Here is a 14222-nt window from a genome sequence, read left to right as displayed (position 1 = left end):
GCATTTTTTCATGTACTTGTTGATTGATTGTATGTCCTCCTCTGAGAAGTGTCTGTTCAGGTCTTTGGCCCATTTGTTGATTGGGTTATTTGTTTTCTTATTGTTTAATTTTTTGAGTCCTTTGTATACTCTGGATATTTGGGCTCTATCTGAAGTGTGAGGAGTAAAAATTTGTTCCCATGATGTAGGCTCCCTATTTACCTCTCTTATTGTTTCTCTTGCTGAGAAAAAACTTTTTAGTTTAAGTAAGTCCCATTTGTTGATTCTTGTTTTTAACTCTTGTGCTATGGGTGTCCTATTAAGGAATTTGGAGCCCGACCCCACAATATGTAGATCGGAGCCAATCTTTTCATCTATCAGACGCATAGTCTCTGATTTGATATCAAGGTCCTTGATCCATTTTGAGTTAACTTTTGTGCATGGCGAGAGGAGGGGATTCAGTTTCATTTTATTGCATATGGATTTCCAGTTTTCCCAGCACCATTTGTTGAAGATGCTATCCTTCCTCCATTGCATGCTTTTAGCCCCTTTATCGAATATAAGATAGTTGTAATTTTGTGGATTGGTTTCTGTGTCCTCTATTCTATACCATTGGTCCACCCGCCTGTTTTGGTACCAGTACCATGCTGTTTTTGTTACTATTGCTTTGTAGTACAGTTTGAAATCTGGTATTGCTACACCTCCTGATTCACACTTCCTGCTTAGAATTGCTTTTGCTATTCTGGGTCTTTTATTTTTCCATATGAATTTCATGATTGCTTTATCTATTTCTACAAGAAATGCCGTTGGGATTTTGATTGGCATTGCATTGAACCTATAGAGAACTTTTGGTAATATTGCCATTTTGATGATGTTAGTTCTGCCTATCCATGAACAGGGTATATTTTTCCATCTTCTGAGATCTTCTTCTATTTCTCTCTTTAGGGTTCTGTAGTTTTCATTGTATAAATCTTTCACCTGTTTTGTTAGGTTGATTCCCAAGTATTTTTTTTTTTTTTTGAGGATATTGTGAATGGGGTAGATGTCCTCATTTCCAGTTCAGAAGATTTGTCGCTGATATACAGGAATGCCTTTGATTTATGCGTGTTGATTTTATATCCAGCCACTTTGCTGAATTCATTTATTAGCTCTAGTAGTTTCTTTGTAGACCCTTTTGTGTCTTCTAGGTATAGGATCATATCATCCGCAAATAGTGATAATTTAAGTTCTTCTTTTCCTATTTTTATTCCTTTAATTTCTTTCGTCTGTCTAATTGCTCTGGCCAGTGTTTCAAGAACTATGTTGAACAGAAGTGGTGAGAGAGGGCATCCCTGTCTTGTTCCAGATTTTAGAGGGAATGCCTTCAATTTTTCTCCATTCAGAATGATGCTAGCCTGAGGCTTAGCATAGATTGCTTTTACAATGTTGAGGTACGTTCCTGTTATCCCTAGTTTTTCTAACGTTTTAAACATAAAGGGATGCTGTACTTTGTCGAATGCTTTTTCTGCGTCCACCGAGATGATCATATGTCTTATCTTTAAGTCTATTGATGTGGTGAATAACGTTTATTGATTTCCGTATATTGAACCAGCCTTGCATCCCAGGGATGAATCCTACTTGATCATGGTGCACAATCTTTTTGATATGTTTTTGTATACGATTTGCCAGAATTTTATTGAGGATTTTTGCATCTAAATTCATTAGGGATATTGGTCTGTAGTTTTCTTTCTTTGAGGTGTCCTTCTCTGGTTTGGGAATCAGGGTGATGATATTGGCCTCATAGAATGAATTTGGGAGTTCACCCTCTTTTTCTATCTCCTGAAATAGATTATGGAGTATTGGTATTAGTTCCTCTTTAAATGTTTTGTAAAACTCTGCTGTATATCCATCCGGTCCTGGGCTTTTCTTGGTTGGTAGTCTTTTGATGGCTTCTTCTATTTCCTCCCTTGATATTGATCTGTTTAGGTTGTTTATATCTTCCTGATTCAATCTGGGTAGTTCATATGTCTCAAGGAATTTATCTATGCCTTCACTATCTTCTATTTTATTAGAGTATAGGGTTTCAAAATAATTTCTAATTATCGTCTGTATTTCTGAATTGTCTGTTGTGATGTTGCCTTTTTCATCCCGTAAGCTAGTAATTTGGGTTCTCTCTCTTCTTCTCTTTGTTAGTGTGGCTAGTGGTCTATCAATCTTATTTATTTTTTCAAAGAACCAACTTTTAGTTTTGTCAATTTTTTCGATTGTTTCTTTTGTTTCGATTTCATTGATTTCTGCTCTAATTTTAATTATTTCTTGCCTTCTACTGTATTTGCTGCTGATTTGTTCTTCTTTTTCTAAGGCTTTGAGGTGTAGCATGAGGTCATTTATTTGTTGGCTTTTCCTTCTTTTAAGGAATGAACTCCATGAAATGAATTTTCCTCTTAGTACTGCTTTCATAGTGTCCCAAAGATTTCGATATGTTGTTTCTGAGTTTTCGTTTACCTCTAAGAATTTTTTAATTTCCTCTTTGATGTCTTCTGTAACTCTTTGTTCATTCAGTAGCATATTGTTTAATCTCCATGTGATGTAGGGTTTTTCCTTTCTCATTTTATTATTGATTTCCAATTTCATTCCATTATGATCAGATAAAATGCATGGTAGTATCTCAACTCCTTTGTAATTGCTAAGCTTTGCCCTGTGACATAATATATGGTCTATTTTTGAGAAGGATCCATGTGCTGCTGAGAAGAAAGTGTATCCGCTTGATGTTGGGTGGTATATTCTGTATATATCAATTAAGTCTAAGTTATTTATTGTATTAGTGAGCTCTATGGTTTCTTTATTCAATTTTTGTTTGGAAGATCTGTCCATTGGTGAGAGAGGTGTATTAAAATCTCCCATGATTATTGTGTTGTGGTCTATTGACTCTTGAACTTGAGAAGAGTTTGTTTGATGAACGTAGCTGCACCATTGTTTGGGGCATATATATTAATGATCGTCAAGTCTTGTTGGTGTATGGTTCCCTTGAGCAGTATGTATTGTCCTTGTTTATCCCTTTTGATTAACTTTGGCTTGAAGTCTATTTTATTTGATACAAGTATGGACATCCCTGCTTGCTTCCGGGGTCCGTATGAGTGATATGATTTTTCCCAACCTTTCACCTTCAGTCTGTGTATGTCTTTTCCTATCAGATGAGTCTCCTGTAGGCAGCATATTGTTGGATCTTTTTTTTTAAATTCATTCTACTAGCCTATGTCTTTTGATTGGTGCATTTAAGCCATTAACATTTAGGGTTACTATTGAGATATTGTTTGTATTTCCAGCCATATTTGGTTATGTATGATACTTAACATGATTAGTTTTTCCTCTATGCTTAGTTTTTCCTTTATTGTACTACCTCCCGTTGTTGGTTTTCATTGTTATTTTTCATTTCCTCTTCCTGTAATGTTTTGCCAAGGATGTTTTGAAGAGCTGGTTTTCTAGCTGCAAATTCTTTTAACTTTTGCTTATCGTGGAAGATTTTTATTTCATCTTCAATCCTGAAGCTTAATTTCGCTGGATACATGATTCTTGGTTGGAACCCTTTTTCTTTCAGCGTTTGAAATATGTTGTTCCAGGATCTTCTAGCTTTCAGAGTCTGTGTTGAAAGATCAGCAGTTATCCTGATTGGTTTACCCTTAAATGTAATCTGCTTCCTCTCTCTTGTGGCTTTTAAGATTCTCTCCTTATTCTGTATGTTGGGCATCTTCATTATTATATGTCTTGGTGTGGATCTCTTATGATTTTGTATATTCGGTGTCCTGTAGGCTTCTAGTATTTGGATTTCTTTTTCATTCTTTAAGTCTGGGAAGTTTTCTAGTATTATTTCATTGAATAGATTACTCATTCCCTTGTTTTGGACCTTTGTACCCTCTAGTATCCCAATAACTCTTAGGTTTGGTTTCTTGATGTTATCCCACAATTCTTGGATGTTCTGCTCATGATTTCTTTACATTCTCGCTGAGCTGTCTATGTTCTTTTCAAGTTGAAAAACTTTGTCTTCGTTGTCTGAAGTTCTATCTTCCAAGTGTTCTACTCTGCTGGTAATACTCTCATTTGAGTTTTTAATTTGGTTCATTGTTTCCTGCATTTCCAGGATTTCTGTTTGTTTGTTTTTTATATCCTCTATCTCCCTATAGAGTTGATCTTTTGCTTCTTGGATTTGTTTATGTAATTCATTGTCAAAGTGATTTTTCATTGTCTGAATTTGATGAATAATGTCTTCCTTGAGACTCCAGATCATCTGAAGCATGTATATCCTGAACTCTTTGTCTGACATTCCATCAGCTGCAGATATTACCTCATCTAATGTTGAATTGACCTGTATTGTTTGTGGTCCTTTCTTTCCTTGTCTTTTCATACTGCTCATGATTCTTTCTAGCTTTGTGAAACTGTTGAGCTAATGTTTTTCCCCTTATATATTTGTATTGTTCTTGAATAGCTCCAATATCCCTCTTTTTCGGAGAAAGACAATGTTAACAGATCCCAATATCAACAGTACATTATCTAAGGACATGTAATACATTGTCGAAGTGGTCGAAGTGATCTTTCATTGTCTGATTTTGCTGTCTAATGTCTTCCTTGAGACTCCAGATCATCTGCAGCATGTATATCCTGAATTCTTTATCTGACATTCCATCTGCTGCACCTATTACCTCTTCTAAATTTGAGTTGACCTGCATTGCTTGTGGTCCTTTCTTTCCTTGTCTTTTCATATTGCTCGTGTTTCTTTCTGCTTAGTGAAACTGTTGTGTTTTTGAAATTTTCCCCCTATATATTTATATTGCTCTTGTATAGTTGAAAAGTCTCCCTTGCAGGGGCGGGCGGCAGCTCTGCTCCTCCTCCAATTGGGGTGATCTGTCTACCACGCTGGCGGGCCGCTGGGACTGTTCTGCCGGTCGGTCGCAGGTCTGCCTACCTTGGAGGCGCGGGCAGCGGCTCTGCTCTGCCCTTCCTCCAATTGGTGTGACGTGTCTACCACGTCCGTGAACCCCTGGGCCTGTTCTGCCAGTTAGTCGCGGATCTGACTACCTTGCAGGCGCGGGCGGCGGCTCTGCTCTGCCCCTTCTCCAATTGGGTTGTCGTGACTACCACGCCGGCAGGTCGCTGGGCCTGTTCTGGGCGTGGGCTGCGGCTCTGCTCTGCCCCTCCCCCAAGTGGTGTGACGTGTCTACCACGCCGGTAGGCCGCTGGGCCTGTTCCGCCAGTCTGTCACAGGCCTGCCTACCTTGCGGATGCGGGTGGAGGATCTGCTTTGCCCCTACTCCAATTGGGGTGTCTTGACTACTACGCCGGCACGTCGCTGGACCTGTTCTGGGCGCGGGTGGCGGCTCTTCTCTGTCCCTGCTCCAATTGGGTTGACGTGACTACGATGCTGTCGGGCCGCTGGGCCTGCTCCGACCGCGGGAGAAGGCTCTGCTCTGCCCCTACTTCAATTGGGATGACGGGTGACGTGTCTACCACACCAGCAGGCCGCTGGGCCTGATCCGCCGGTCGGACGCGGGTCTGCCTACCTTGCGGACTCGGGAGGCAGCTCTGCTATGCCCCTCCTCCAATTTGTGTGACGTGTCTACCACACCAGTAGACTTCTGGGCCTGTTCCGCCGGTCGGTCGCAAGTCTGTCTACCTTGCAGGCTCGGGCGGCGGCTCTGCTCTGCCCCTACTCCAAATGGAGTGATGTGACTGCCACGCTGGCGGGCCGCTGGGCCTGATCCGGGCTCGGGGAGCGGCTCTGCTCTGCCCCTCCCCCAAGTGGTGTGATGTGTCTACCACGCCGGCAGGCCGCTGGGGCTGTTCTGCCAGTCTGTCACAGGCCTGCCTACCTTGCGGACGCGGGTGGAGGATCTGCTTTCCCCCTACTCCAATTGGGGTTTCTTGACAACCACGCTGGCAGGTCGCTGGACCTGTTCCCGGCGCGGGCGGCGGCTCTGTTCGGCCCCTGCTCTAGCCGGGGCGACGCGACACCACGCCGGCGGGTCGCTGGGCCTGTTCTGGCCTCCGGCGGCGGCTCTGCTCCGCCCCTCTGGTCTCCACAGTATTCAGCAGGACCCGGACCGAGAAACAGTTTCTGTGGGTTCTTTATCCCTGGGCCAGAGCAGTTCCGGGAGCCAGAATTCGGCCTCTCCGGACTTGGTGCATGCTCCGACAGGAGCAGGCTCCAAGAAGCAGTTTCCGCGGGTTCTATAGCCCTGGGCCAGAGTGGCTCCGGGAGCCGGAGCTCCGCCGCTCCGGGCTCGATGCGTGTTCTGATAGGAGCAGGCTCCAAGAAGCAGTTTCCGTGTGTTATTTAGCACTAAGTCTGAGCAATTTGTCTGCGAGACGCAGACAATTGTCAGCCTGAAATTACCTGTTCTATAGCTGAAAGAGCTGCAATCAGTCGAAAACAAGGATGGTGACGTCAGCTCTCCAAGATGGTGGCCGCTGGCTTCCTCCGTGGTCTGACCGGTGTGGAGAACCGAACTGGACCGTTTCCTTCCCCCATCTCCAACCCAGAATTCAGCTCCGAGCTCAGCAAATGCCTAGCTGGCAGGAGCCCGCAGAATCAGCATCGCTGTATCTCTGCGCCACCAGCCCGTCGTTTCCCAGTGCGCGCCGCAGACTCCAGCCGCGGAGCGATCTGCCGAACAAGCAGCGCTCCATACGGACAGATCGCTCGCGTTTGAGCCCCTGAAGCTGATCCTCGTGCGATGAAAATCCTTCCACTAGGTTTTGGAGCACCCCAATTTTGCTGGAAATTCCTAACAAGATAGCTTTTAGCCGTTCTAACTCGTCATTTTCCCTCACAGTGACGCAGTACATGGAGTTACTGCACTCCCTTCGCGGCCATCTTCCCTCCCTCTCCCTGTGCTTTTAATTTTATCAGTTTCAGTTTTTGACTTAATTATGGTTTATTTGCCCTCCACCCTAGTTTCATGAATTCAGTGCTTAGTTTGATTATTTTCTATCTTTTTTGTTTTCTAATATTTGCCTATTAGGATATAAAGTTATTTTGAAAGTGGCTTTAGCCATATATCATAGGTTTTGGTCTGAATGTTTTTATTGGTGTTTAGAAATAATCTGAAGCAATTTTGATTTCTATTTTAGGCAAAGATTTATAGTGTATGTTTTAATTTCTAAGTGCTGAAAATGTAGACTGTGGCTATTGAACTCTATCCAGATCTTCCCTGACTGGTTCTGTTGATACCTTGTACCACAAAATGGTCAGGTCCTTTCTACAAGAGCCTTCCCCAGGTGGAGTGTTAATCACTTTAATAAATAAAAATTTAGTTGTATTTTTCTTCATTAAGAGGTCTTTTCCCCCTTTGTTTTTATTTTCCTTTAGTCTTACTGCTCTGATCCAAACCTTGTGTTAGATTTGAAGAACCTTATTGTGCTTTTTGCCGACACACTTCAGGTATGTGAGTTCTGTTTACATATGCTCATCTAGCTTAAGGTTTCATCAACACTGACTCTTGTCATATCTACGTAAGCTTGGATAAGTACTTTAGTCCTTAGTAGTTTTTTCTTTTCCTAGAGCTAGACCTTTTTATCTATTTGTAGCATTTCCTAGGTTTCATCTTTTATGTGATATATAAACACCTTTGTGTTATAAAATACAATATAAAAACACCTTTATAGGGGAGTTGGGGTTGTGGCTCAGTGGTAGAGCGCTCGCCCAGCACCACATAAAAATACATAAATAAAATAAAGGTATTGGGTACAATGACAACAAAAAAAATATTTTGTAAGTACTTCCCACCCCTTTTTTTTCCGTCTCATATCAAACCAATTAATCAACATGCCACATTAGTTTTTAAAAAATGTTCTTAATTTGGGAAAGGCACCTGAATGACTTTGTGGTTTGGTTAACTAACATCTTGAATAATGATGATTGATTTGAACAACATAGTATCTTCAGCAGAGTAGCTTAGATGTGGTGAAATGGTACCATCTTTGTTTTCTTTCCTTATTCTCTAAGGCTGTTACTATAGGCAATAAAAGTTAAAGAGGAGTGAAAGGGAGAACTTTGTTTACAGCATACCTACCATATATTGATTTTAATTTTTATCATTTATTTTTTCCGACTGGCTTAGCCATTTTTGTATGTTTCTTTTAATTTTTGTGAAATAAACACTAAGTGTTAGGATGGGAATAGAAGATTTTCCTACATGGTTTCATAGAAATTGTCCAAAGAACAAAATGTCTTTCAGTGCCTAATCCTTCTTATGTTGCTTTAAAAAGCCACCTTAGAAAATGAAGTTATTTTCTTATTTTGTTTCAGGTTTATGGTTTTCCTGTAAATCAACTTTTTGACATGCTGTTAGAAATCAGAGACCAGTATAGTGAAACTCTACTGAAGAAGTGGGCAGGTATTTTCAGGTGAGAAACTGTAGTCATACGTGTCCAAATGTGTACGCACATCTTTATGTACAGGATTTTCAGATGTAATGCAAGTAAGAATATGTGGCATATAAGTTTCTAGTTACTCCAGGATATGTTCCAGAATTCAGATGAAATTTGATAATATTAAAAAATGATATTCCCAAGATATCCAGTCTTCTTATTTGGGAATGTCAGAGTCATTGTTTCATACCATTTGGATCAACTTGTGTCTTATTCCAATTTTTAGTTTTCTCTGAGGATCATATCTAGTTTTATATCTCATGTATGTGGTAGTGGCATTTGTGCCTTTATGAATAATTTCAGCTTTGGGGAAACTGTGTTGAGGATACAGCCATGTTATCTGTCATTTTTCTTCTTCATCCTCAGAAACATCAGATTAGTATAGTCCACTATTTAAGCCATGTTTTTTTGAGTAGTTAATGCAACTTGCATTCAATAATAAGAAAGTTATTCTGTTACATCTTACACTCAAAAATATGTCTTAGGATTGTTTTCTAAGCACATACCCTATGCCAACTCATTGTCTTTAAAACTTATTCCTTTAAGTGATCTTCTTGCCTTTTGCATGATGCCTTCCCTTGATTAGATTATCCTGCTTTCAAAGTATTATAGTTTTAAGATCTTACGTGATTCTTTTAATCTTTTTTTTTATAGTTCATGAACATAGCCTTGATCATCATTTAGACAGACTCACTTGTATATTAATGTAAATACTTATACTTCCAAAAATCTGTATTTATTTAATGGTGATAATTGTTCTTAGGAGAGGGTTATCTCTTTAGAATTTTCTGAAAATTAACAACAGCATAATGCTGCAATCTTAAGTCCTTCTGATATGGTGCTTTCACTCACTCCAGTGAGTTTCATGTTTTGATTTTGGTCGGCTGGTTTCTGCTTTTAGAGAACCCCCAGTCTAGTTAAGGAGAGAAAAATTATAGATGAACATAATGTGTGATTAATGTTGAGTATTAGATGAAGTAAATGAGCACAATTTAGATTTATGATAAAAGTTACTTATTCTACCTGCCAGTTTCAAAAGTTAGAATATCTAGTGCAGGATTAAAAAACATAATTATTATCACATATTTCTTGTGAAAACAAACAGAAACAACTTCTTTGTCTTTTCTAGAGTATACATTCTTTCATTATTTACTTCTCACTTGCCTTAAAATTTTCTGTCCCATTTTTTGAATCTCAAATACTGCAAGATCGTGTTTACAATTGTCTTCTATTTGTTTCAGAGCATAGTTTTCTTTTTGACTTCTTTAAAAATTGATCTTAGGGCTGGGTAAAGTATAAAGTGCTTGCCTAGCATATATGAGGCAAGCACTTTATACCCCAGCACCAAACAAACAAACAAACAAAAAAAGAAGTTTTTTAAAGATGCTTTAAAAATCGATTTAATGTGCATGTATGGATTTGTTAAAAAAAAGTACAATTATGTGTAACTATAATGCACCAATTAAAATGAGGAAATAAAAAATAAAAAAGTTGATTTTATCTTGAGCCAAGTGGCTGTATTATAGAAGATATATATATATATATATATATATATATATATATATATATATATATCTTACATACATACATACATATATGTATTTTATATATATACACACATGCACTGGAAGTGTGACTTCGAAGTTGTGATATATGTATATAGCCATTGGCTGTTGGTGTTCATCATAAAATTGCTTGTGATTTACCCACCACCTCTCTTTCCCTCCTTCACTTTCTTCCATTATTGTTTTTTATAGAAACATACTTGATTCTGACAACTACAGTCCCATACCAGTAACAAGTGAGGAGATGTATAAAAAGGTGGTAGGACAATTCCCATTCCAAGATACAGAGCTGGAAAAGGTAAGGAATACTTTCAAATAAACTTCCCTGGTTGTTTTGACATTCTGTAGAAGCTTTCATTAGATCAGTTTCATTGAAAATGATGACCTTCTCGCCAGTGGATTAGAATTCTAATGCACTTCCACGCATTGTCTTTGGTGCTTAGAACAGAATTCCCTGATATGGCACTCAGTAGATGGCATTGGGGTCCAATAACCTCTGAAGGGTTTGGAGGACTGCTGGGGATATTCCAATTTGGTTTATACTTTGAAATGCTTGTTTTTATTATGCTCTTAAGACCATTTGTCCCTTGAATTCACCTCTGGGGGTATACATTTCTGTTATTTTTGACAATCTGTTGTGGATGTCTTCACTACAATGGTAAAAGAGATCAGTTTCATCACCCTCCCATATTTCCTCATGCTGCCCCACTCTGATTAACCCCTCCCATCACTTCCATATTTGAAAACACCAAGCTGGTCTCTATTTGTTTTTTTCAGAGTGCCATATAAATGGGATCATGTAGTATAACCTTTTGAGACTGACTTCTTTAACTAGTATAATGCTTTTGAGACTTGTCTAAGTTGTTGGATATATCAGTAGTTCATTTCTTTTTATTGCTGAGCATGTGCTAAAATTTGTTTAGCCTTCCACATGTTGAAGAACATTTGGATTTTTTTAATTTTAATTAAGCCCCCCACCTTTTTCTTTATAGTGTCAGAAAACTTTTGAAGACATTGTTTTAAATTTGAGCTTGTTAAGCAGACAGTTCCCATTGTGGGAGAAAGTTCATTTTGTGTTTTAAATAATTTTTAAGTATATCCATTGTATGTTTGTGACTTCCTTTTATTAATTCTTGCATTTACAGCAACCATTCCCCAAAAAGTTTCCTTTCTCTGAATTTGTGCCAAAAGTTTACAACCAAATTAAAGAATTTATCTATGCATGTCTGAAGTTTTCAGAAGATCTTCATCTAAGGTACAGTAAGAAAGAGTCAAAAATGAAGATTGTGGCCCTCTCTAAATAAAATTTTGACAATTTTTTGATAGTGCCTTCATCTGTGATTTTGATTTTTAATATTAGCTCTTTGCTACATGTCACTTTTATTTTTATAGTTCTTTATAGTCAAAGGAAAAGATAGCAATTTAAGAATAGTTTTAAAATTTATATTACCTATCTTATTTTTATTTTTTTAACAGATTTCTATTTTAATACTTTTATTAAGGAGAACTCACTGGAAAATTATAGTATAACATACTAATTTTAATGTTCTATTTAATGAAATTTTAAGGCCAGAAGAAAAATAGTCGATAAGATTCTTTGGAAACATTATTATTGCTCTGCTTATGTATATATGTTTCTCTATGCATTAGACTATGGGCTTCTTTTTTCTTTGTTCATTTATTGGTTTATTTACCATACATTATGGCCAGTGTATTACATTAGATACTGCTTGGTAGTAAAGACAGTGAGATGTTAAAAATAGGGTCTCTATCTTCAAGGAGTATCTCATTTAATTAAAGGACTTAACAATTAATGGTACAAACTAGAGATAAACAGGAACAACATAGGATCCAATATTAACACAAATTTAGAATGTTCAAAAAGACCTCTTGTAGGATAAAAACAGTATCTTTTATACAACACGATTTCTGCTGTATTCAACTCAATAAATTAAAAAAATTTTTTTGAATGAATGAATGGAAAGTATAGTACACTGGGCTACTTTAAATTTAGTTTACCTTGGGTAAACTACCTTGATTCACATGTTTGAGAACTCTTCTTACTATGAAAAAAAATAGAGATTATATAATGAATTGCCCTTTTTCTCTGAAAATGAGATTTATTTCATAGAACCTCCCACCCCCTGCCTTTTTATTTTGCAGTGCTGGGGATCAAACCCAGGACCTGGTGCATGCTAGACAAACTCTCTACCACTGGACCACATCCTCAGGGAAAAGTTATTTTGAAAATGAGATTGTCTCTGAAATTTACACACCAAACATTATTTCCCCAGGATTTCCATCCTCCAGCCCCAACTGATCAGATAACCTCATTATTATAGAACAATCATAGGGTATTTTTAAGTATATTACTGTAGATAAATTATTACAAGTTCATTGCAATGTGACCTGACATCTTTCTTAGGGACAAGTTAATATGGTAAAGGGATAGTATAATATCTAGATAAATACTATCTAAATTGTTCAAATGATGATGATTAATATGGCATATAAGATAATATATATATAAACAGTTCTCTTAAACACAAGGATCTCAAAAATCTCAGTCCAGTGTTTCTCTTGTTTTATATCTCTTTAAGGTAATCATTGTCTTAAATGAAAGTTCCATTTCTTTCCTGCAAAAAATTTCTCCTTTTCAGGGGTCGGGGTTGTGGCTCAGTGGTAGAGCGCTTGCCTAGTATGTGTGAGGCACTGGGTTCGATTCTTAGCACCACATACAAATTAATAAAAGTTCATTGACAACTAAAATAAAATATATACATATATTCTTTTAAAAGTCTCCTTTTCATAGGATATAAGATGTTGAAAATTATTTAAAATGATAGAAATATGTAATTGCTTGAATACTAAGAATACAAAATTCTTTCTGAATGATTTTTAACAGTAAATAAATTGCATTTTTGTGATTAAAAAATGACACTCTAGCATTAGTACTTGATATTAGAGTATAAACATAAAGGTTTTTCTGTTTTAATTATGAAACTAGATCTTTGAAAAGAATTTGGGGAATATTGAATAGTACAAAGAAGAAAATTACAAAAGACTCCAAACTTTATAACAAAGCATTACATCTTTATATATGGAATTTTTTCTTTTTAAATTTTTCTTGTGTGAACACATGCACATGCATTTATTATTTATTTATTTTTGTTACAGTAGTTAAAAAATAGATTGTTTTTAGATAGTTTCATTTATTATAATACAGAAACCTGGAAAAAGAATATTGCTTCTTCTCTATCAATGAGAAAAAACATGTAAGCTAAAAAATTAAAACTCTTCTGGAACCTGTAAGAGAGCTAAAGATACAGGGCTACTAAATATACTGAAACTACAGATGAGGCTGGCCCTTCTTAGGAAGAGACAGGATGCACAGATTCTACCACCTATAGCAGAACAGAGGAGAAAGGGATAGCCGCCAGACAAAGGAGAAAGGGAAAACCAACTAGAGCCTTAAGGGGTTGCCAGCACCTTAGTGTGAGCTAGCATGGCAGTACAGAATTCCTAGTTGGGAGTCTCAGACTTAGGAGCTATTTACACTCACTCATACATTTTCTTCATGAACCTCCACTATGTGCTCACAAGAGAGATTGTGGGCTAGGTGGGAGAGACAATTACTGATAATGTTGCAGGTATGGAGAAGAGGATGAGACATGTATTAAAAAAGGCGTGAAGCTCCATTCCTCAATGTTTGAAGTGTTCACTTATGCCCACCAGTTGCTTTCATGGCCCTGGGGAAATGGCAGAAAACCCTCTCTATGGGAAGCAAGGAAAGAGTCATTGTTACTGCCAGAGGCATTGAAGAAGCAACTTCCTATCTCTGCTAAAGAAGGTCAGAAAACAGTCCTGCACCCAGGCTCTTCTACCATTAAGAGGTCTTCTACAATTGGAAAAAGGGCAGAAACACCTCTAAGCATTGGGCACACAGGATACACTTAAGACTGAGGCTAGCCAGGGCAAAAGAGAGCTTTGCTCACAGCTTAGCAAGAACTAAGTAACAAGTGGCGGCAGTATACCTCTGGATGATGGGCCATGGATATGCAAAGAGTGGTACCTTCTATGTTGGAGGCATGCTGATATAGCTAAAAGATGGGGATGGTATAGAATCATTGTGGAAAAAAGCCTTCAGAGATTCTACCATGCATAGTAGGCCTGTTTTACCATTAATTTTTTTTTGAAATTAAAAAAAAAAATTTGAAATCTATGAGACACTAAAGACTCATTGGCAGGCTTGATGTAGCTTAGGAAACAATCAGT

General features: G+C 37.9%; 1 protein-coding gene across 2 annotated transcripts in view; it reads left to right on the top strand.

Moving 5' to 3' along the window:
* Nucleotides 1–14222, top strand: part of Exoc6b (exocyst complex component 6B) — a 603826-nt gene that overhangs the window by 308196 nt on the left and 281408 nt on the right. For both annotated transcript variants that reach the window (XM_076833080.1, XM_076833079.1), the window contains 4 exons: nucleotides 7322–7393; nucleotides 8261–8358; nucleotides 10140–10245; nucleotides 11093–11202. In XM_076833080.1, coding sequence (XP_076689195.1) covers nucleotides 7322–7393; nucleotides 8261–8358; nucleotides 10140–10245; nucleotides 11093–11202 — 386 coding nt within the window. The remainder of the gene's footprint in view (nucleotides 1–7321; nucleotides 7394–8260; nucleotides 8359–10139; nucleotides 10246–11092; nucleotides 11203–14222) is intronic.

Source organism: Callospermophilus lateralis, chromosome 14 (assembly GCF_048772815.1).
Source record: "Callospermophilus lateralis isolate mCalLat2 chromosome 14, mCalLat2.hap1, whole genome shotgun sequence".
NCBI classification, from domain to species: Eukaryota; Metazoa; Chordata; class Mammalia; order Rodentia; family Sciuridae; genus Callospermophilus; species Callospermophilus lateralis.
Note: the sequence above shows the minus strand (reverse complement) of the source record. Positions and strands in the feature narration are given on the sequence as shown.